Source organism: Aplidium turbinatum, chromosome 2, assembly GCF_918807975.1.
Source record: "Aplidium turbinatum chromosome 2, kaAplTurb1.1, whole genome shotgun sequence".
NCBI lineage: Eukaryota > Metazoa > Chordata > Ascidiacea > Aplousobranchia > Polyclinidae > Aplidium > Aplidium turbinatum.
The window spans coordinates 839,587-863,139 of NC_137473.1; the positions used below are offsets into that span (position 1 = coordinate 839,587).

At 36.1% G+C, this 23,553-nt stretch overlaps 2 protein-coding genes and 1 long non-coding RNA gene across 18 annotated transcripts in view; 1 reads left to right on the forward strand and 2 right to left on the reverse strand.

Moving 5' to 3' along the window:
• LOC145788218 (uncharacterized) overlaps positions 1 to 23,553 on the forward strand; it is a 624,890-nt gene that overhangs the window by 576,122 nt on the left and 25,215 nt on the right. For 5 of the 15 annotated variants that reach the window (XM_082599934.1, XM_082599915.1, XM_082599914.1 and 2 more), the window contains 5 exons: positions 2,665 to 2,757; positions 3,581 to 3,751; positions 3,878 to 3,967; positions 4,255 to 4,425; positions 23,329 to 23,397. The exons of 1 other annotated variant lie outside the window; for it this stretch is intronic. In XM_082599934.1, the coding sequence (XP_082456060.1) occupies positions 2,665 to 2,757; positions 3,581 to 3,751; positions 3,878 to 3,967; positions 4,255 to 4,425; positions 23,329 to 23,397 (594 nt within the window). The remainder of the gene's footprint in view (positions 1 to 2,664; positions 2,758 to 3,580; positions 3,752 to 3,877; positions 3,968 to 4,254; positions 4,426 to 23,328; positions 23,398 to 23,553) is intronic. 9 more of the 15 variants (XM_082599917.1, XM_082599920.1, XM_082599929.1 and 6 more) reach the window with 7 other exon arrangements.
• LOC145788223 (uncharacterized) overlaps positions 1 to 23,553 on the reverse strand; it is a 256,918-nt gene that overhangs the window by 200,186 nt on the left and 33,179 nt on the right. The window lies entirely within an intron of this gene.
• Positions 5,742 to 10,572, reverse strand: LOC145765592 (uncharacterized). The gene is made up of 3 exons (XR_014288591.1): positions 10,382 to 10,572; positions 8,246 to 8,319; positions 5,742 to 6,419 (listed from the first exon to the last, which is right to left on the reverse strand). It is a non-coding gene; the product is annotated as an uncharacterized LOC145765592 (long non-coding RNA).

Here is a 23,553-nt window from a genome sequence, read left to right on the forward strand (position 1 = left end):
TATTTCCATATCTTCTGCTACGTAATTTTGACCGATCGGTAGGAAATTGTCAGTATTAAATTTTTGAAGAATATTGTGCAAGATTTTTGGAGCATTGTACATTCTAAAATTTTTATTTGTTTTGTTACAAATGCATAACTCTGAACTAATAACTCCTATCTCTTAACAGTCTTTCAATTAAATTTCCACATGTTATGGCTTGTTAGTGTTGTTGTGTGTTTTTTTTGTGCTTTGTTTGTGTCTCGGGCTTGTACTTCTGTCCATCATGCGTAATCTGTTCAAACACTTCTCTTCTGAACATTAGTTTATTCCTTTTTCAAATTCCCGGCACGTTCTGCTGCGTCATCTTTTTGAGTTGTCAGTCCATTTGTGTGCAAGATAAGCAGTAGTTGTAGATTGTGCTTGTAAAGAATGTAGCCTAATATTTTATTGGCTTGATAAGAGCAATAGGCGTAGCCGACTACGTTCGACATTTTATTTTAATTTATGTTTGTTATAATGTTAAATGTTGTGATGTTGCTCAGCTATGTCTGTTTGCGGTGAAGGAAGTAACCTCTCTACCCAAATTGAACAAAAATAAAGATTTAAATTTTGCCTCTAAAAGAAACGAAATATTTTTGTTTCCAGCGGTCTAAACGTGGTGGTTTGGTAAAATTACTAAAGTCCGTTTGTTTAGGCTTACAATTTGCAATATCCTTCACAAATGTTTTGAATATTGTATTGATAAACTGAGAAACGTAAAACACATAACGTGTTGAACAAGCTTATTAAATCAGAATCGTAACTGTACTTAGCCGTATATGTTTGGATATTTTACCAAGCTTCTAATATTTGCTTAACCATAACTCACTCAAAGTCTAATCAAGTGAGGTTGCCAATAAGATCACTCGTCAATTCAAAAGTAATTTTTCAAATATGTTTTTGTTTTTCTTTTGTTTAGGTTCTGCAAAAGAATTAAAAAAGCTGCAACATGCAGCTCGCAAACAATATCATCGCAAATATGACGTTGATCTCTCCAGCTTTGACGTTTCTCCAGAGGGTTTTCCAGAAATTTATTGTGAAATGTATAAAGTTCATTTTTACGAAGGAAGGTCCATTCCTGACGATAACAAGTACAATCCCAAAAGTCAAGGAATTAAATTAAGTAAATCTGACCAAGCAGTAACAATCGATCAATTAGTTTCTGATATTCAAACCAACAGGTTTGTATCAGTAATTGGATATCCTGGGTCAGGAAAAACAACTTTATCGAAACGTCTGGCAAGACGACTTTCTCATAATGAAAATGTTCTCGTCCTAAGGAAGCTTTTTATGGACATGAATGACCGCAACAGACAATTTACATTGAAAGAGTTTTTACTGGGAGATTGCAATTACAACTTAAGCGACCAAGAACAGAATTCTGTTTTTGAATGGATGACAGCCAATCCAGAAAACTGCTTTATTATTTTGGATGGATTTGATCAAGTGAGTTGGAACTTGAACAAAAATGTAGAAGAATCCAAATACAACACTCCACTTCAATATAGGGATCTTGTTTCAAATCTGTGTCTGCAAAAATTTCTTAAGAATTGTCACTTGATATTCACTTCTCGACCACACGCAATGCTTCATATTCCTGAAAGATGCCAACCCAAACGCACTTACTTCATTCGTGATCTGACATCTAACAACATGAAAACGTTATTCGACGCTTTAGTCAACGACCAACAACAATCCGAGATTCTTTGGTACAATCTTGCAGTAAAAACTCCACACTTAACATCAATGTGCCACAACCCTCTGATGCTGCAGCTCTACGTGAGAGCATCCCTTGGATCGTCACAAATTGATGATATATCCACAATGACCAGGATATTTTATACTGTATTGTTAAATCTTAAAACCTCAGCACACGCTAGAATTTCGATATCAGATGATATTGTCATCAAACTTTCCAAACTCGCTTACAAAGCAACAAAAAGAGGAACCGTCTTAATCACAACAGACGACCTTGAAAAAAATAATCTCTCCAGTCAGGAAGTTCAAGATCTTGTCGTCACTCTAATGGGAGCAAACAGAGAATATGCGCTCATGGAAGGGCAGCAACGATTATATTTTAGCCACCAGACCTTTCAGGAGTACTTCAGTGCTTTATATATCTGTCGTGAAATGTCATTAAGCGATTTTAGATTTTTCGTTCAAAATAACCTGCTGAAGGACCACTGGGCTGTTGTTGTACAATTTACGTCAGGACTCCTTTTGGATCCGTTCATAAACAAAGGTTAATTTTTATTTCATCTACAGTTTATTTATCGTACCACTAACAACAAATCTAATCATAGAGTTTTTTTTTCATTATAATAGACCAAGTCAAGATATAATTTGTTATCTTATGGAGAAATTCATTATAATAATTGATATTCCTTTCAACAAATATCATTAGTAATTGGACCCTTGACGTTATTTGTGAATGAGCGCTCAGGCGATTATGTAATTAATATTTGTTTGATTTTGTCAATTGTATTCTCTCAATCTTGTGCTTCATAACTTTATGCTAGAAGAGGCACAAGTGTTACACAGCGAGTACAATGTGGCAATGAACAATATTTGCTTATTTGTTTATCTGTTATAACTAAATAATATCTATTGCACAAACAACAAATTATTTTTCCAAATTTACAGATCAATCGAGCTCTGCAATGAACCAACGTCCTTCAGTAGAATCTACGTCAGCACTGACGCAACCATCAACGTCGTCTTCACAAATTGCCTCAAGTAGGAATATTGGCTAAATATTTTGTGAATATGTTGTGACAAGGAACAATATACGATATGTGCTTTCTTGTCAGCTACAAGTGAAAGATATTTATCTCCATTGGAAACCACTAGGCTAGGCGATCGTTTACATGTATCGATAATCTTTAATTCCCAGCTCTTCCATCACTCAGCTGCTTTAGAGCAGTGTATTGTATAGTGGGGATTGAATTGTGGGCACTGCAGTTTGCAAAATGGGCTCTAACATTATTTTAACAAAGAATCATTTCAAATATAATTCCCAGGTAGAAAAGATTGTGCATTTGACGTTGATCCATCTGCAGACGTTGAATCAATGTAAAAACAACCAATTTTACTATCTAGGTTATTACATCATTGTGACACGTCGCTCGTCGTCACACATCTTCCTTCTTCCTGACAGCGCAGCAGCAAGCTTACTGGTCACAATGCTTCAATTTAAAAGTTTCTTTGTTACGTATTGGTTCATTATTTGTCATAATCTGGCAGTCTTGTAGAGTTGTTGGCAGCATACGTAGGCCTACAGGTTTTGTTTAGGTCAGTTATTCGATAGTTTGTGTTTGCAAGTTTTACCGCTTTGTGTCAATTTGTAAGGTAACACCACGTTTAAGTTCAATAGAGCTTTTGTTAAGTGAACAAAGGGTCTATTATCACGAAAATATAATGTTTACAATCATGCCAATCACTAAATAATTGATTTGTATTTGTCGTTAATCTTTGTTACGTATTGTTACAACCATACCAAAAGCTTTTTTGTAAGAAACTACAGTATACAAAAAACATATAACAGTATATTAATTTTTAGATCTCCCTCAAGATTCCCTTCTTCAAGACTTTCAACAACTGACTACACCGCCCAATGCTTCAAATCGACCTCAATCATCATCTCAGGATGCTTCATCTTCAGCTTCACAAGACTCAAAACATCAATCGTTGAAGCGCAGATTTACATCTTTAAGGAAAAAAATATTTCGAAGTAAAAAATAAATTAAATAATTTAGTTTTGTAGTTTATTCATTTTACCGTATTATTCATTGTTATCCATTTTACAGGGGAAGTCTTTTAACTTCATTATATTTAAATTCATATTAAATTTTTACAGGCAACTCAACCTCCAAATCAACCCAACAACCTTTAAGTGCATCTACATCATCACAAACGCCATCATCTTCCCACCAACCAAGCTCTTCTGGTAATATTATCGTATAACAAATAAACATCCCAATAAACACATTGTTGACATAATATCAGGCTTGATGGCCGTTATTAAATGTACTTTGATTTACATGTACGCTTAAAGTCTACATCATATGCACGCCTTAAACAGTTTTTCTACTTTTTTCTGTTATTGATTTTGTTCCCATATACTGTATTATTCCAATAAATTAAATCTTGATAATATAAAAATATTAAATTGTTAAACATGTCTGCTATAACTAAATAATATCTATTGTTGTAATATAAACATATTTATTTTAGATCTCCTTCAAGATTCCATTCTTCAAGAATCTCAACAACAGACTACGCCACCCAACGCTTCAAATCGACCTCAATCATCATCTCAGAATGCTTCATCTTCAGCATCACAAGACTCAAAACATCAATCGTTGAAGCGCAGATTTACATCTTTTATGAAAAAAATATTTCGAAGTAAAAAATAAATTAAATAATTTAGTTAAATTAATTATTTAACTAATTAATAGTTAAGTTAAGGTAATTTAGTTTTTCAAAGTTTTATATTTCACCTAACAAGAGAAGTCTTTTAACTTCATCGTATTTAAATTTATATTAAAGTTAATCATTTTAACATTTATTAACATCATATTAACATTGTACTTTGATTTACATGTATGCTCTAAGTCTACATCATATGCACGCCTTAAACAGTTTTGCAACTTTTTTCTGTTATTGATTTTGTTCCCATATATTATTCCAATAAATTAAATCTTGATAATTAAATTGTTAAAAAATTTTCGTACAAGTTTAAGTTTAAAATTGAAGTTACTTTTTAGTTGACTTTTTCTTTCCGACCACAGAAGGGCTGGAATAATTTATTTACTAAGTTTTTTTAATGTTATGTCGTCTCACAGTCAAATTTCAAAAGTCTAAAATGTCCAAGCATTTCCATAGTTGGCTATACAAGGTACATTTTAGCTCATACTTTTATAAACACTGAAATACAGTACACTGTTAAGCAAAAAGTATATAAATTTCCACCCCTAAGGGTGGTCTCTGTTTTCCACCCTATGCTTCTGTAGGGTGGATTTTTCCACCAAAAATGGTGGATATTTCCACCCTTGAGCAATGGTGGAAATTTCCACCCCCAGCAAAATCCACCCTAAACTGTGGAAATTTCCACCCTAGTCTCTGTTTTCCACCCTAGGCCCATACACTCATAGGGTGGATTTTTCCACCACAAAAAGTGTAAAATTCCGCCCTTCATCTGAGGTGGAAATTTCCACCTCAGTAGCATTTACTCTCAGGCTGTCTAAATTTCCACCCTTTAGGATGGTCCTAATTTTTACCTTATTACTTTTGCTTGAGTTGGAAATGTCCACTCTACAATTCAGACTGTTTTTTTTATCGCATTAATTCGTGTTCCTGTTTTTTTGTTGCACTTTCTGCCTCCCTATCCGTCAAGTTGCGTAAAAAGTGTTCCTTGCACAAGTGTTTTTCAACCTTTCTTGAGCCACGGAACACTTTATGCATTAAAACAATAATAAAAGTAATTTGCGTTCTTCTGGTGACTATTTACTAGGTTACCTCCTGATGTTAAAGATGATAACTAGCTTTTGTATTTCCGACGTTTCGTCAGTCAGCACGACTGACTTTATCAAGGTGGCTAAAACAGGTTAACACAACCTGTTCAGCAACGATGGCACAACACAAAAACGTACTGATAAAATGAATAAAGTAAGCAGCAAGAATCAGAATTAAAACACGCAACAAGACTTTTATTAAGACAAGACAATTACTTTTATTATAAAATGCCTGGTGAACAGTCTCTCTCTGTTTTTACTACCATTAAAACAATGTTACGGAACACCAAATCGGATTTTACAATATGGGCTAATCCATAATGCAATAAAATAAACAATACAACAACAGTTTATTCACTTTCAGCTTTTCTCAATGCGATATCTTGGCCTGTTTGGATGAGCACAATTGCACAAAGTTGATATACGGGCAGGAATTGCAGAAAGGCAAACGCAAAGCAGTTGTGATTTTAATTTTCGACCTGTGTTCCATAGAACGCTAGTCCATTTTAACAATTTCTTGCGGAACACCTGACGATCTTTTACGGAACGATATAGTGTACCGAGGAACACAATCATGTTAAAAATCACTGCCTTACACCAGCACTACTAAATTGTTATTCAAAACTGATTTATTAAAGCTTGCACAGGTGTGCTAATATCAACGGAAACCGGGAAATGTCACACAGGTAATTTAATAGTTGTAGCGTTTCGGCGACTTCTTGGGGAAAGTTAATATCAAATATCCAATACGTGTGCAGAAGCAGAAGCAGTGCAGTTTCAGGCTCCTCGATGTGGCATAGCAGTTGCCTTTGCACGTGTAGAGAAAATCCCTCGGATGTGCTCCAGATAAGGAGTTGTGACTTTTGTCAAGCTGAAACTGTCATCCTGTAAAACAATATGTAACATTAGCATTGATCCAACCTTATAAGAATTATAGGCCTATGGTAAAACTGATTATACTTGGAAAAGGTATAGATTTATACGATGCTAACGAATTGTGTTGTTGTGACACACTACCATCTCTATGGCACACAAATAAGCTTTACAGAGTTATTGGCAATGTAACAATTTCGCACCAATATAAAAATGGCAGGCAAATGAAATATTCAGCAGCAAAATGTGACCCTCGAAAAACTGTTTATGATCTGATTAATAAAACATTTATCCAATAAAATTCAAATTTCAATTCAATTTTGATCATCTCATCTGCATTTCATTTCACTTTTAATTTCATCTTCGATCAGGCAAAACAAAACGCTTTTTTTAAGAGCTGTAACTTTAGTTCTCATTTCGTATGTGTGCAAGATATAGCAGTTTCTCAATTGTTTAGATTAGACCATAGTTTTGTTGTTATCCTGTATATTTTTGTCTAATCTTTAGTATTTCTTATTCAAGGTACAAGGTGTTTTAAAGGCTTGATGAAGACTACTAGATGCAAATTGCATAACCGAGAACGATTGTTATGTCGTTTTTGTTTTCACAATGTTAAATGTTGTCTCGTTGCTTAGTTATGTCTATTTATGGTTAAAAAAAACTCTTTTAACATGAACACTTTGACTTTTTTGCAGAATTTGTACATAAAAAAACAAAACAAAAATTCGTCATGACACGGTTTTGTTTTCAAACGCACTTACGTTTCTAGAAAATAGGGCAAACCGAACACTTCGAATTAATCTTAAAGCTACTTGAAATTATTGGTTCGTTTCAGTTTCAATTCTTTTATTTAGTTTTGCTTCTCACCACGATTCTTGAAATTTCATTTGCTCAAACAAAATTCTTTTAAAACATCCAAAGCTTTAATGTGTCAAAACGAGAGCTGTGGAGTTGGGAGAAAAATTTACGACTTCGACTCCTCGATTTATAACTGGCTGACTCCGGCTTCAGTGTTGTAAGGTTTTTTAGGACCTCCAGATTGTTTTTTGGAGTATTCAAAAAGAATACAAAAAGAATAATAATCAGTGGTTCTATGAAACGTTGTGCGTTAAAGTTGTGTTGTTGTAAGTAATAGAAGCTTAGTCTTATATATCTAATTGCATGCAGTTTAAAATTGAAAAACATTGTTTATCGTTTTGTATGCAGCCGGAGTTGCAGTCTTGCCTGTTTTTTTAAAAACTCCTATTCCAGAGCCCCGATAAAAACCATGCGCATTTTTGCAAGCAAAAAAATGGAAAAAAAATTCTCTCTTTTATTTGTGACGTCAGTGGACTTAGAGCCCGTGATCTCACCTCTTTTTTAACGCTCTGTCTTGGAGAGTGCACTATTGCGAAGAAAATAGAGTTGGCATTCCGCTGATATACGGTTTAACAATTTTGACCACTAGGTGCGGAATTAGCGGAATCATCATCTGTAAATGATGATGTTTCCGCTGATGTACGGTTTAACAATTTTGACCACTAGGTGTGAGTAATGAGTTGTGAAGCATTTTCCGACAAATTTTGTTTCATTAAGCAAGCGCTTAATGTGAATGCGGGATATAAAATGAGATATAACTTTTACTAATATTGCAAGACAGTCATACACATTCTACGATGATCATCATTTTTCCATTTTGTTTTTATTTTGATACATTCTAATAGGTGAAGTAGTGCCTCCTACCTTACATAGTGCTTACGTGCATTATGATACGGATACTGCGAGGTAACAGCATCAAACCGTTTAAGTAAAAAATGTAATTGTAATCAATTATAGCTAGCGGTAGACTGATGACTTACAGCGCCAATTATCACAAAATGCTGTATTCCCTCTTTGAATACAAGTGGTAAGCACAGCAGAGCTCTCCAGCGATCTGCAAATACAAAATAACTATGAGCTGTGCATAATTAATAGATAAGGTAAATGTGGTGCCAAACTCAGTTACTAAGTTTTGGGAATGAGAAGATAAGGTTGTCATCACACTAGGCCTTCGGCACTAACGAAAGGAGAGTGGCCAGTTACTTTCTCTTGGCTTTGATATGTACTTAGAACAGTAGACACAACAAAACCATCGTGCAAAACATGACAAGTTGCCAGAAAATATTAAATATTCTCACGCTAAATAATTCACAATAGAATATTATCAGACAATTCTATGCAATGTAAGTTGCTTCACCTATTTAATCAAATTAAATAAAGAGTTACCGGTATGGGTTCGTGGTTTAACTGCTTCTTCTAGTCAAATGACAAAACTAGAGTCCTGTTTTTTTTTTCGGTCATTTATCGGTCATTGACCTATTTTTAGCAAAATGTCCGAAAAAAATATAGTCAATTCGGTCAATTGCGGCCGGATGTTGCAAGGTTGAGTTTCGCTGATGAACGTTGAAGAAACGTTTGTCTGTTCTAACTTTTCTCAGATAAAACACGACAACGTTTCTCAGCGAAACTTAATGTTGTAGCTAGTCAGGAAGTGCAAATTTTGGTTTGGAGCAGCTACTTGAAAGGAAATATTTTCATCAGAAAAAATGACCGAAATAAATAAAAAATGACCGAATTTTTTCAAGTCATATCGGACAAATTACCAAAAAGTCTCTGAAAGCACGCTCCATCAAGTATGAGCTGGGAAAGGCAATAATAAAAACTTTGATCCGATTCCACACGTGAGAGTATGTCTCTTTGATTTGGTTCTGCAGCCAGAACGATTGATACGAGATGTTGAACTTCGGTTTGAGTGCAAAATCGTTTTACAATGTTATTAGTTCCTCCTTAAAAATTTCATGTTCGGAACTATCACAGAATAGGTCGATTATTCAATCATAGATTTCTAACTGGAATACATCCTGGAATCGAACTCCCATGTCTTTGCGTACTTCTTGAAGATGATTAGATATGCCTTTGCCACTGGTATCAAGTTGATGCAAGCTTGAGAAGTGGAAAAATTCTCGTCTAGCTAAATTTCGCTGATACAACACGAGCTTATTTCGTTACGCTGAAGGGATAAATTCAATTCATTAAATTAGGAAAATAGCCTATGTTTGACAAGTAGGCGATATCACTTTTCACAACCAGGACGTCATTTGCAAGGGCAGGATCACAACTCTGCAGAAATTCCTTGATAGTTTCAAACAGCGAATAAAATCGTGAATCAATTTCTCTGGGAAAGCCAACGTACTTCGGTGTGGAGTAGTATGCGCTCAAAAGCTTCATCATTCTCATTGCACAATCATTTGAATAAGCGTGTATTCAGAGCGTGCGCTTTAATTTTATTCACTGCTTTGATGACAGTCTTCAAAGATAGATTAAGACGAACGCTAGATCAAAATACTCTCGGATTGAAAGATCGGATTTGCGTAATCGCAGTGCTTCAAAGTAAGTCACGTGTTACGACCTCAACAAACTTGTAAGGCACTGTGAAGCGACTTTGCCAACATAATTGCTACAAAATCTGCCACAGAGCTCTTATAGTCACCGTCTTCTTTTGTATTTCCTTGAAGCGAAACATGACAAAAAATGCTTTGCTATCATCTTCTTGTAACTGCCCCGATTTACTCTCAGCGCTCCCCAATCGCCCACTTTATAGCCAGCGCCCCCTTTATGATTGCAAACGCCCACAGGGGGGCGCTGGCGCCCACTTTGGAAACCACTGGTTTAAATGGATAACTGGTCAAATGTTTTAGACCTAACCTTGACAGCATTTGGTTTTATAAGTTGTGACAAAAACAAACAGTGTAAACAAAAAATACACAGATTACAGAATATATATAATAATCTGCTACGACCTACATGTTTTTTGTTGTTACAATTTAGACTGGTGTTACAGCATATATACACAACATAAAGAATACTACTGTAGATAGACAAAAAGTCAATAACTTTGGTTTAATTAGTTTGACAATTATAGTACGGTACTAGAAAAAAGTCACAATGTTACTTACCAAACCATTTCGTGTCCAAGGTGCAGATCGCCCAAAGTAACGCAATTACGTAGTTGATTTCAATATTCTACTTCAAGGGGAAATTCATGTATATGAACAACTTAGTTCACTAGTTGTTGATAATCCACGATGAAGTCACAGCGACAAACAAAACAATACCACTATCCCCTACAGTAGGTTTCATACAAAGTTTTGCTGTGAATTAAACAAATAACATAACTTCATTTTAAATCGTGCTTTTCTCTGCATTATGACTACCTCTAGCTCTGCCATTGGAACTAAACTAAACAAAACAAGTAGCCTACTGCACATAAAAACTTGGTCAGCGAAAAGAATTTACAACGTACAAACAACGCTTTCGTTTAACACTTTAACATTTCTGAGGCATCTGTCAATCCTCGCCACACTCGACCGCACAGAGATACCAGTAAATTAGGTCAGCGTCTCTTCGTCGACGAAGCGAAAACAATTCTTTCACCATCCAATTCACGCTTCATTTATCTGACCAGCGATGCTGTCGCACACAAAATACAGCACAAACAAAAATGTTAAAATATTCTACCCTCCACCCAAAATATGCTACTACGTTTAACACTTTGATTCTGCGGCCTGATCTGGCTCCCATAATCGCATAGCCAAAGGCCACAGAGAACCACTTTGGATGTCGTCAGTTTAAACTTATTTTTGTGAAAAGACTCATAATGGCGCTTGACGTTATACTCTTTAGCAGCTGAAACTGTTTTTTTTGGCAAACTAGACAGAGTGGTTTTCCTGAATTTTCTGCAAATAAATAATCTTCTTCCTCTTTATTTTAAAATGATCTTTCTTCCACCTTTCTTTTTTTTACAAGTAGTCTACTCATTATCTTGACCTTTAGGTTTTGCGAAACTGGTAAGTTTTAGGCTAGGACAACAAGGCGAGTAACTAAAAACATTGTTATGCATCACAAAGGATCGTTCACAAAGTTTTTTGTCAATTACAATAACAAAGAAACAAAAATTGAAGTGATATTGCTACATTGAAGCAAAGCTGACTATCAGTTCTCTGGGCAAAAAAAAGGAGCTCGCGGCCAAATTTGGCTCGCGGGTCTGCACTTGGACCACACTGTCATAATTGAGATTGATTAGTTGTCTACTCTATGGTACAACAAAATAACTTCTCTTTCAAGTAACCAACAAAACGTAATTTTCAGCTTTTATAACAAGAGACTAACAAGAGACTACAATACACAGATTACACCTCACACAGATGATAGACCGATGGGTAATTGGGTTTCAATAGCGTCATTCAAACCCAATTGATTTGTTTTGCTTCTGTCTATGGTACAGCAAAATTACTTCTTTACAACATGACTAATAAACGGTGACAGCTTTATTCTATCAATCCTGTGCGGTATCTAAAGGTTTGAAAAATTTGAAGAAGGGTAATAATCGGGTAGCCTACAAATTAATTGTTTTTTATTGTAGCTCCATGTCAACTATTACCATAAACTTTGAAACTACGGTGAAATCACTTCTTTTGTTGAAACCATATGACAATTTCTTTGTTCTTGTTAAAAACTATTCCTAGAAAGAAAACTTTGTCATTTTTACGTTTTTTAACGTCTGAAGACGATCAACGTAAAGGATGGATCTTGTGTCTGAGATAATGGCTGCTTTGCTTGTACCCATTGTTTTACCACTTTCAGGTAATAGTTTCTGTCCAACTGTATTTTCTTTTTGTGTCTTTTATGTTGTCTTTGTTAGTTGTTACTTACGACGTAGCAAGTAAACTGTCTGGTAGAAATAGACAATAAAAGAAGTAATCCAACCTAGCGTTATTTATAATTGTATTTTAGTGAGTATCCCACATGGTTAGTCATAAACGTGCTACAGTGCAACTGGAACGGCTTTTGCTTCTTTGTTAGACGCTGTCGTGAAAATCAATAATTTAAACAACAACAAATTTGCAAATGAGAAATTTCATATAATTTCAATAGTAGGCTGCTCTTCTCACATCGAAATATTTTCATGCGATTGTAAGGCAAAACAACACAAACAAAAAAGGCAATACTTTAGGTACTATTGATAAGGGATGCTTGTTTCCATGAAAACTAGACATTATAAGTTTCGGAAAGCATTGGCTTGTGAAAAGCAAATGCAATTTTTGTTTCAATTTGATGTTGAAAACGATAGAAACCATTGATATCCGGCCGATATAATCAGTCATTTTTGCATTGCACAACAATGTAAACCGTCATTATTTACTGAAAATTTTAGTCATTGTTTACATTGTAACATAATGTAACAATGCCAGATTTTCCAACCAGTAAAATATCTATGGGCTTCTAGCATCGAAGATTTCAGAAGTAAAGCACGATGTAAGATTCGCACGTAAAGCTATATAATATGATACACCGGCACACACACTACACATTGCGTTGGAGCCGGCTCATTGTTTTTCAGTGCTTTGCATAAAGTTGGATGAGCACGGTACTGTAATTAAAAGGCGGCAGGTAAAGCAAAAGGTATTTCCTTTTGGTTTTGTTTGCTTCACACAGATGCGAACATAATAGCAGCTGTCGGATTAGCGGTTTCACAAAAGATACCGGTACATTAAAATTGCAGCTGACTTACTGGTTACGTTTTCTTGTTACTCGAAACTCGAATGCCCACCGAGCAGTGAGCACCAATTAGAAGACAAAAACTTTCATATAAACATAATAGAAGCCGCCTTCGAATAGAAGCCACACAAAACGTTCAAAAAATAAAAATAAAAGTAGCCGCGGTTTCTATTCAAGAAAATACGGTACATAATTTCAACGTGTGCTTTGAGCACAAATCATCATCATCATCATTGTTTCTTCCTCGTATTGAGGGTTGAATACAATGCGCCATTGTTCTCGACCATGAGCTGTTCGTACTGCATTTTCATAACTTAGTTTTGTCCATTTAGTGATGTTTGATGTCCAAATCATTCTTGGTCTGCCTTTGTTTCTTTTACCGTTTATCTTCCCTTCTATTAATGATCTTTGTAACGAGTTTTGCCTTATTGTGTGTCCGAAATACTTCAATTTTATTCTTTTGACTATTTGTAAGAGAATTTGCTTGAATTGAATTTAGATAATACTTCATCGTTAGTGATCTTTTGATTCCATGAAATTTTTAACATTTGCCTGTATGACCAGCTGAGTACAAAGGCATATTGCATTTGAAGAAACGATGAGAAACTTTGATGAGATTATTTCATTTTTTGGAATATCCCGTTCCTCTGATGTCGTCAACACATATGGCACAACGCTTTTTGAATGGCTGTGGCTGATAATTTGGTTTTGGTTGTATTGTAGGCTACTAGCAGTAGGCTACTTCTCCCCAGGAATCCCATTATTGACTTGCGTAGGTGATTATTGAGTTGAGGAGTGTCGTCGAGACGGTGCACCGCGGCTCCTGCGTAGCCTACGCCACATGGCATCGTCATAAGAAGCACCACTTCAAACGCACGGAAATCTCCAAGTAAAAGCACAATAAAAAATTAGAAGCCACATTTGAAACATATTAGAAATACCAGTTGTCAACAGTGTAATTTCGGTGAAAATCAACAAAGCAATTTTTGTCCTTGGTAATGCAAAATGCACTTTGCATTTTTCGCAGTAAAACGCAGGGGCTGCCTTACAATTGGGGTTCTTGCATCTTCCTCTTGTCATCACTACTGGAAAGTGATGGTACCCATCAGTTCGGATTTCAACAGGAGGTATTGCTTTGGTAGCAGCACCTAATTTCTTTTTTTATGAATTGTGAAGTCGTTGTCTGTGATAGCAGCTCTCTTTTACGAGGTGTCGTAGGTTTTCCTTCAAGAGGCAGAGCTTCAGCAATACAAAGCTTGAATTCTTGAAGCATCATTGTTTTCTCAGAACCACTGACAGCGAAAGAGTCCTTTCTATACAACAGCCAGCAGATTATTATAGTTAGATCTAAAAAATGATTTATTTTGATTCGATATAGAGCCATGAGAGAGTCCATGAGATCAACACCTCCCATAAACTGATTGTACTCCTTCACAATTGCAGGGTAAGGTACCGTTTTAGAACATTTTTTCTTTTTGTCAAACCGTTTACACTCTCCCATTGGTTGAGCAGCAGCAAAGGTGGACAATAAAGCGACAGATCTGTTGCCCATCCATTTTACCGCACGCACTTCCGTGCCATCAACCACAACTTTCTTTTCATCATGAGCACCTCTTTTGTCACCGGAAAATGTGATCCCTGGTAGCCGATTAACTGCCACAAGTCCCTAAACAGTGTATATTTGATTTTTCCAGATGGTTTAGAAGAGGAATAGATGTAAACCATCTGTCAAAGTAAAGCAAATGGTCAAGACCCCTTGAAACAGATCTGCATAAATTTATTACCACATTGGAGCTGGCTCCAAAGTCTGGCTGATCAGGCAATGATTCGATTTTTTCTGAATACACAAAGAAATCGTGTACAAATCCAATTTTTCAACTATCCAGTAGCTACCAAAGCTGTTCTGCAGGATGTTGTTCCTCTTGGACGTCTGATTGCTTGTTAGGTGGTTAATATCTTTATCAATGCTTGAAAAAAGAAATGGGCCAACTGCGAAGTATAGGCTACTGCTGAAAATTGAATGAGTCCGTTCACCAGGCATTTAGTTAAATAACATGATGCGTTCTAGTGGTGCAAATTAAGATAAACTATCACACGATGTATAAAGTGACAATCTGCTTTTCTTCCGACGTTTCGTCAATCAGACACGACTGACTTCTTCAAGGAGCGAGACCAGGTAGTGGCTACCTGTCTAACACGGCAAAACACAGGACCATGTTGCTGAAATCAACTATACATGCAAGAAATATATATAGGATCTGTATTTGCATATTGTGTGAAAATGTTATCTAGAATTTTAAGTCGAGTAAAAACACAAGATTGTCGTTAGACTAGATAGCCACAACATCAAAATTTACCGTAGGCTATTTCTGCATTGCAACGCATATACTAAAAGTAAAATCATGTCAATCATACACAAGATGCAACCATTGCCTTTAAGGCTACATTTTTACACTTCTAAGGACATACAGTCACCAAACTAAGTAGGCCTAAGCATTGAGAAAGCTGTTACTGTTGACATAGAAGTGAAAAGGCTTGTGAAGTTTCATTATTTTTTTTTATCAACGCTTTACTGATTTGTGTTTGAAACCGATTAGTTTTGCTCAGGAGACATGACAATGATGACAGATCTGTCATATACTCTCCAGAAAGCGGTTGTGAACGCTTAGGTAATGATAAAGGTGTAACAGAGGATACTAGACAAGAACTTGCACTTTTCGATGACAGCATTGTCAGCACCGATATTATCTGGAATAGCCTTCAACTCCGACTGAAGTTGCTGAAGGATTATTTTTTCTGGCGATAACGGACGAAGTATTATTAGCAACCCGCCAACCCCACCATCGATGTTAAGTTTAAAAGACTCCAAAAATGTCTATGACAGTGGTTCTCAAACGTTTTTTTGTTGCGACGCCTCTGGATAAGTTTTCTGGACTTGCGGCGTACAAGCAAATAAAAGCTAACGAGAAAACTTATTTTTGAAGTTGTGTTTATTGATACAACAACATAAAGCAATGCATATTATTCAATGTGACTTGTTGGCTGGTTTGTTTTTACAAAGTTCATTGAATCTTGGGAGAATGTTTGAAATTGCCATTCGCATTTCTCTTTCGGTGTTTATTCGTGATCGACATTTGGTTTTCATCACCACCAAGACAGAAAATCCTGCTTCACATAAATACGACATGGCGAATGGGATAATAGTTCGTAGTGCTTTCTTCACCAAAGCTGGATAATCGTCATACATTGAAAATCAACGCCTCCCATAAACTGATTGTACTCCTTCACAATCACCGTTTGCAATCTCCTATTGATTGAGCAGAGGCAAAGGTGGACAATGAAATGACAGATCTGTTGCCCATCCATTTTACCGCACGCACTTCCGTGCCATCAACCACAACTTTCTTTTCTTCATGAGCACCCCTTCCAGACTTCAAAAGATTTTGTCACCGGAAAATGTGATCCACGCCGATTAACTGCCACAAGTCCCTAAACAGTGTATTTTTGATTTTTCCAGATGGGTCACAAGAGGAATAGATGTAAACCATCTGTCAAAGTAAAGCAAATGGTCAAGACCTCTTGAAACAGATCTGCATAAATTTATTACCACATTGGAGCTGGCTCCAAAGTCTGGCTGATCAGGCAATGATTCGATTTTTCCTGAATACACAAAGAAATTGTGTACAAAACCAATTTTTCGACTATACAGTAGCTACCAAAGCTGTTCTGCAGGATATTGTTCCTCTTGAACGTCTGATTGCTTGTTGTGGTTAATATCTTTATCAATGCTTGAAAAAAGAAATGGTCCAACTGCGAAGTATAGGCTGCTGTTGAAAATTGAATGAGTCCGTTCACCAGGCATTTAGTTAAATAACATGATGCGTTCTAGTGGTGCAAATTAAGATAAACTACCACACGATGACGATGTATAAAGTGACAATCTGCTTTTCTTCCGACGTTTCGTCAATCAGACACGACTGACTTCTTTAGGGAGCGAGACCAGGTAGTGGCTACCTGTCTAACATGGCAAAACACAGGACCATGTTGCTGAAATCAACTAAACACGCAAGAAATATATATAGGATACTGTGCAGTATTTGCATATTGTGTGAAAATGTTATCTAAAATTTTAAGTCGAGTAAAAACACAAGATTGTCCTTAGACTAGATAGCCACGACCTCAACTCTGCATTGCAATGTATATACCAAAATCATGTCAATCATACACAAGATGCAACCATTGCCTTTGAGGCTACATTTTTACACTTCTAAGGACATACAGTCACCAAACTAAGTAGACCTAAGCATTGAGAAAGCTGTTACTGTTGACACAGAAGTGAAAAGGCTTATGAAATTTCATTATTTTTTTTATCAACGCTTTACTGATTTGTGTTTGAAACCGATTAGTTTTGCCCAGGAGACATGACAGATCTGTCATATACTCTCCAGAAAACGGTTGTGAACGCTTAGGTAATGATAAAGGTGTAACAGAGGATACTAGACAAGAACTTGCACTTTTCGATGACAGCATTGTCAGCACCGATATTATCTGGAATAGCCTTCAACTCCGACTGAAATTGCTGAAGGATTATTTTTTCTGGCGATAACGGACGAAGTATTATTAGCAACCGCCAACCCCTCCTTCGATGGAAAACACGTTTTCAAAAATATTTCAACAAAGTTTATACTGGTTTGGTCTGTGATGAAAGTAAAGATGAGGATCGGATCCAACGCTTAGATTCATGAATTATAAGCAATGGGTTCATAAAGAATTTCCAGAGACAACCATGGCCATGAGACAACAAAGTCCAACTCCTAACTTTATGAAAGATATGTGTAACAAGCTTATTGCATGTTGACAATAGCATTGACAGGGGGGTCCAGAAAATACTTTTGGACGCCCGAGATGATTTTAGGGGCCTGTAACCTACCTAAGGGCCTGAGAACTTGAAGAAACCACCGAGATTTGTTCGGATACAGTGCATTTTGTTTCTTAGAAGTGTCCTGATTTGGGGATTAAGGATCTCATTGGTACCAGGCCTCAATTATCCTCTCAACGGCCCTGCAGTTGATGTCAGTTTTTGTTTTATTTCTACTTTTTGTTTTGCATGCGATGTGTTGTTCTGTCGCAGGCTATTACTTATATTTGTGAATGCAGTTATACAAATATTATCCAATACTACCTATATAATGCAATATTACCTATATTAGCTTCACAATTTGTTGTTTGTAAGCTAACTGGGGCTATTAGAAACAAAACTACAACATTTCAAGAAACGTTAGATCAAGCAAAATTTGTTTCCTCTCCCCTACTATATTATGTACGAAAAACGCAAACAAGTCCAACCAAGCTATTTCGTTTTGTCAAGTTATCAGTTCGAAACGATAATGCAAATCATGAGAAAGGTCTGAAAATTACAAAATCGTTGTAAATTGTGATTTGTTGTTTTTGGAGACCCCTGATGTCGAAGTAAGTAAAAACAACTGAACAGAACTGAAGTTAAAACAACAGCCTTCCAAGCCATCTGTAATTACCAGCTAGCTCAATACGACGATACAATTAAAACACGTTATAAAACGTAATTACTTTGTATACGAGCCTTACTCTGTATACGAGCGAACAGAAAATAAGGAAAAGCAGAAAGCAAAAGAGATTATAATGATCACGCCCCAGATAGCAAAATCCGTCGTTTTTACATTCCACGTTTACAGACTTTGAATCAATGTAAAAACGACGGATTTTGCTGTCTGGGGCAAGAGCTGTTTCGGCGGAAAGCTGATAAATCGATTCGCTCCGGGAGGGTTCTCAGTGTGTTATGAAAACAATGAATTAGCTAAAATGATTACAAAGTCTACCAATCCTTTGTAAAAACATGAAAAGAATCCAGTAGTCAAATATCGAAAAAGAAATGAGGTCCACTTTTGAATGAAAAGTAGGGTAGGAGGTATTATTAAAGTTAATCGTGACGCTGTTGACATGCTTTGTAGGATTTCGTCTCATTGAAAACTTAATCGTTATTCCTTTTTTCGAAATTTCATTTCGTTTTAGAAGAATGTCGTTTTCAGGTATTCTGAAAATACTCTGTTCAAAATCAATTCTTTGAAGCGATGTTTATCAAAATGTTGATGGTTCAAATCAAAATTTTCATGTTGCAGATAGAAACATTTAACTTGTAGTATTTCTCGCAACACATAAAGCTCGACTAACATAAATCTGTTTCAGTCTGATTGTATCTTATGCAGTGTGCGTGAAGAATTCAATAAGGTGATATGTCATGACTTTCTTCTTTTTGCAATTAGTAAACCTAATAAATTCTTGGGTATGGATTAACGTTTAGAGTCGTTTTTTTTTCGATTCTTTCAAATTTACGAGAGATCTCGTGTTTCGGAGTTTGTAATCGCTGATCGTCATTTTGCAAATGAAAAATTGTTCGCAACATCATTCTTCATGTCGTGCATGTCCTATGGGGAAATCGTTATAACAAATGTATATTATTTTCTTTGTAAAAACTTTCTTCCCCAGTCTAAAGGTTGGAGGTCTGCTTCTTTTCATCTTTGTTGCTTGGATTAAATGTCAAGGTAAATGTTTAACAGCTGTTATGTTGTTCTGTGATAAAAATCACGGGCTCTGGGGCAAAAAAGATTACTGACAACATTTTGTAAGATTTGAGCTGATGTGTTTCAGCAGAACATGGTTTTCCATAGGGATGGTGAGCAATAGGCTTTGGTAATCAATATTTGTTTTGGTCTTGATTCTGTAATTTCAAAATTAGTCATTCGATATTTACATAAATTCACAATCCTTATAGTTGTTTCTCTAAGTTCGTTTCGATCACTCCTCATTTCTAAAACTATTAAGCTGCCCAATTTCTACAATTGTTCACAAACGTACAGTAAATTTGAGTACTGCTTAAAACAAACTTATTTTAAAAAGACATTCCAGTGAAAAAAAGTTTTTTCATAGAAAAAAATTTGTTTTGAACATTTCTCATAAATTTGTTATAGTTGAACTCGTTTGTTTGCTCCGACAATACTGTGGAAATAGTTTACCAAACTCAAATTTCTCGAAATCAAAGAGCGATGATTCAGCTGTCGGAACACGTCTTTGAGCATTGCGCTACACGAACAGCTTTCTTTAGCGGCACCAAGAGGATGAAATAATTTACAGGCAACAACACAATAAAAGTGGCAATTCATACTTTTGACCCTGGTGACGTCCTGTCTTTGTGATTGAAAATATCTGTAACTGTGAAGTACTGCTAGGAAGGAGTTTCCAACAAGTTTTCTCACTCAGATAAGATTTTCAATGAAATTATTGCTTGTGTTTGTTTTTGCCAACATTTTGATTGGATATGATTACATTGCATGCCCACTAATTTTTCATTTTGATTACTTTTAGCAAGTTCTTTCTCATTGAATCGTATTTCCAAAACGGTAATTTCGATAAACATGCTTGTTTTTTTTTTAATATTAGTTCAGTCTCAACTGCAAAGCAGTAAACAAGAACTAATATTTTGTTTAAGCAATGCAAAAAGCGTTTGGTGCGGTATATGCCATTATTCATAGTGTTTTACCACTTAGCTATTGTTAACACAATATTTTATAGGGTGACGTTCTGATTAGGACGTCGAAATGAAAAATAAGTTGATATTGTTTGTACATCGTTTTCAACTTTCTGGAAAAAAATCCTTTTTTTGAAATCCATGCCCCAGCCCACAAAACTGGTCTTTTTTACATTGATTCAACATCTGCAGACATTGAATCAATGTGAATAGAACCAGTTTTGCTGGTTGGGTAGGCCTACTTTTGTTATTTGTATTAGTTTGAATTATTAGTGGAACTCATCAGCACCGTTAAACATAGAAAGTACGTCGCTCAATGAATGAATAGTCTATAAGGTCTTTCATAATCAAACTTTGTTTTAAAATAAATTTTTAATTTTATGTTTTCCCTTTATTCTTTGGTATTAGCCTAATGTTTACAGATATTTCAATTCAAACTGCAGATTATGGAATAAAGCTTCTTTTCATTCAAAGAAATTCATTTCAAATACGCTTTAAGCTTATAAGCTATAGCCTACACCAGCAATCTAAGCATTTTTAACAACACACATGTTATGCCACAGACGCTACAAGTAAATAATCTTTAACCTACAGTACCATCTGTATTTATCTTTGGGTTAATGAGCTGGTTTAGCTTATTGCAGAAACAATGCACTGAATTTGGCTACAAAGGCAATTGAAAAAGCTTTTGCAACTTTTTCAAATTAAACAGTGTAGAAAGCTTCTCTTCCTACCATACCGCAAAGCTACTGATGCTATACGCTAATTATCTCTATTTTGAGATTTGAACAAATTTGAGATGGGTGGAACAATCCACCCTTTCCTTCGTTCCACCCTTGCCGCGAGAAATAACCACCCTCAATAATTTCCAACTCAACCTTTCCACCCTCCTTGTTAACAACGTGTGTATTTCCACAGTTTAGGGTGGATTAAATTCTAGATGGTGGAAATATCCACCATTCTTTTCGCTTTCCACCCTTGCCGCGAGAGATTTCCACCCATGGAAATTTCCACCCCAAGGTTTCCACCCTTTTGATTAACAGTGTAGGTCATTTGAATGTTAAGTAGTTGAATAGGCAATGGGTTTACTTTGAAATATTACATTATTGTCTTAGGGAACGTTCAAATATTACGTAACGCTTTATTCCGAATTTTTGGCCCCACCCTCCCCCATGTAACGCCAACGCAACGTTTTCTTCAACCCCCCCTCCCCCATGTAACGCTTTTTCACTACGAATTCAGCACAAAAAACTACCATTCCGTATTCGAAAGCGTTACGTAACGTTTTGCTTGAACCCCCCCCCCGATGTGACGCTAAAGTAACGCTTTGCATAAACCCCCCTCCCCCTCGAAGGCGCTACGTAATATTTGAACGTTCCCTAACGCTTTGCATACCCTCCCCTTCGAAGGCGTTACGTAATATTTGAACGTTCCCTAACTTGGCGCTATATCATAACGGCTTAGGCTACTTACTCTTTCCTACTAAACAATTCTAACTTCTAGGTTCTCACACTCTTTGCTATGCTAAGACATTTATAGGCTACCATTCCTTAACTTTCCTACAATTCTGTATCACTCAAATATTTTTTCTAACTAAAATCAACACCGGTATGGTTAGCGAAACACAATGCTCGCTGTTCTATAGTGAGTAGTCAGGTAGTGCTGACGCCAGGAAGATCGCTACAGATCATCGATTGTAAAGCGGTTTGCGACAGTGACAAAGAACAACAAACCAAACGTGATTAGTTGAAGTTGAAGTAATAAACCAAACATTGTAATTACACTCAGCGTCAAACATAGATTGCAACGATAATATATTCAAATCATCTCAAAGGCCGCATGACATAATTTCATTGTGTGATTGTGGAATCTTTATCCTCGGACTGAGAAAGCTTCTTTGAGAGCTTAATCCTGGCAGTTTCGCATACTACTAGAGGCTTTGAACCACTGACCCGTGCCCGGTCGCGAAAATTTTTTTCCCACGAGCTTTCTGTCTCATTGATTCTAGTCACTCTAAAAGTAAGATTTTCCAAAAGTGTTTTGAGAGATTGGTTGATTCAGATTGCGAAATAACTATTTGCCAATGAAATTCTGCAATGATAATAAAATATAAGCTTTCCCTAACCCTACTTTTTTTGAAAAGCTCTTGCGCACCGCAAAAACTAATTTAAAGAAAAAAAAAGTTTGACTTCGACGGGCGTCGAACCCTCGTTCTCACGAACACTAGGCAGAGAATGAAACCACTGAACCAACCGTGCCAACGAGAAAATGTTGCATTCACACGGTTTTAATACAAACTTTTACCAAAATATGTAAATAAGACAGAAAGTACGTGGGAAAAAACTTTCGCTGCCCGGTCACCAAGTTTGACTTCATTAACTGTTTTGTCGAGTATTCCATCCACTTGGTGCCGCTGAATAAAGAGCTGTTCTTGATATGCGTTGCTTAAGCGCACACCCCGAGAGTCGAACCAGCTTTGTTTGATCTTGCGGTTTCTTCGTACACATATTGGACACTTAACCAATTGAGCTGTCGAGCTGACAGTTTGCAGCCGCATGTCATACAAACCTGTTCTGTATTGTTGAGACTAATTAGAACAAATCATAAAATGCGGAATATTCACCAGTAAAGCATCTGGAAATTTACTGAAGCAAAATCTACGAAGATGTACTTGCAATTTGGTAACATTTGATAATTTAGTTAAGAGTTAAAATAAAAGTCCTGCCACCTTATCAAAGTGACGTTTACAAATCATAATTTTAATGACAAGTTTTTCTATTTTAGACGAAAAAATGCAGAAAAGGCAACTATTTCTTGAGGAATTGCTGAAAGAAACCCGGAAAGTTGCTGCAGGTAAGTAAAAGTAGCGTAAAGCTAGTCTAAAACTTCAATACAATGAACATCAAAAAAATATAAATTTAAAAACATGTAAGTACAGTAGCGACAAGTTTCCAAAATTTTTTACTTTGAAAGTTTTTACTCAAATAAAAACAACATTGTGAAGTCATA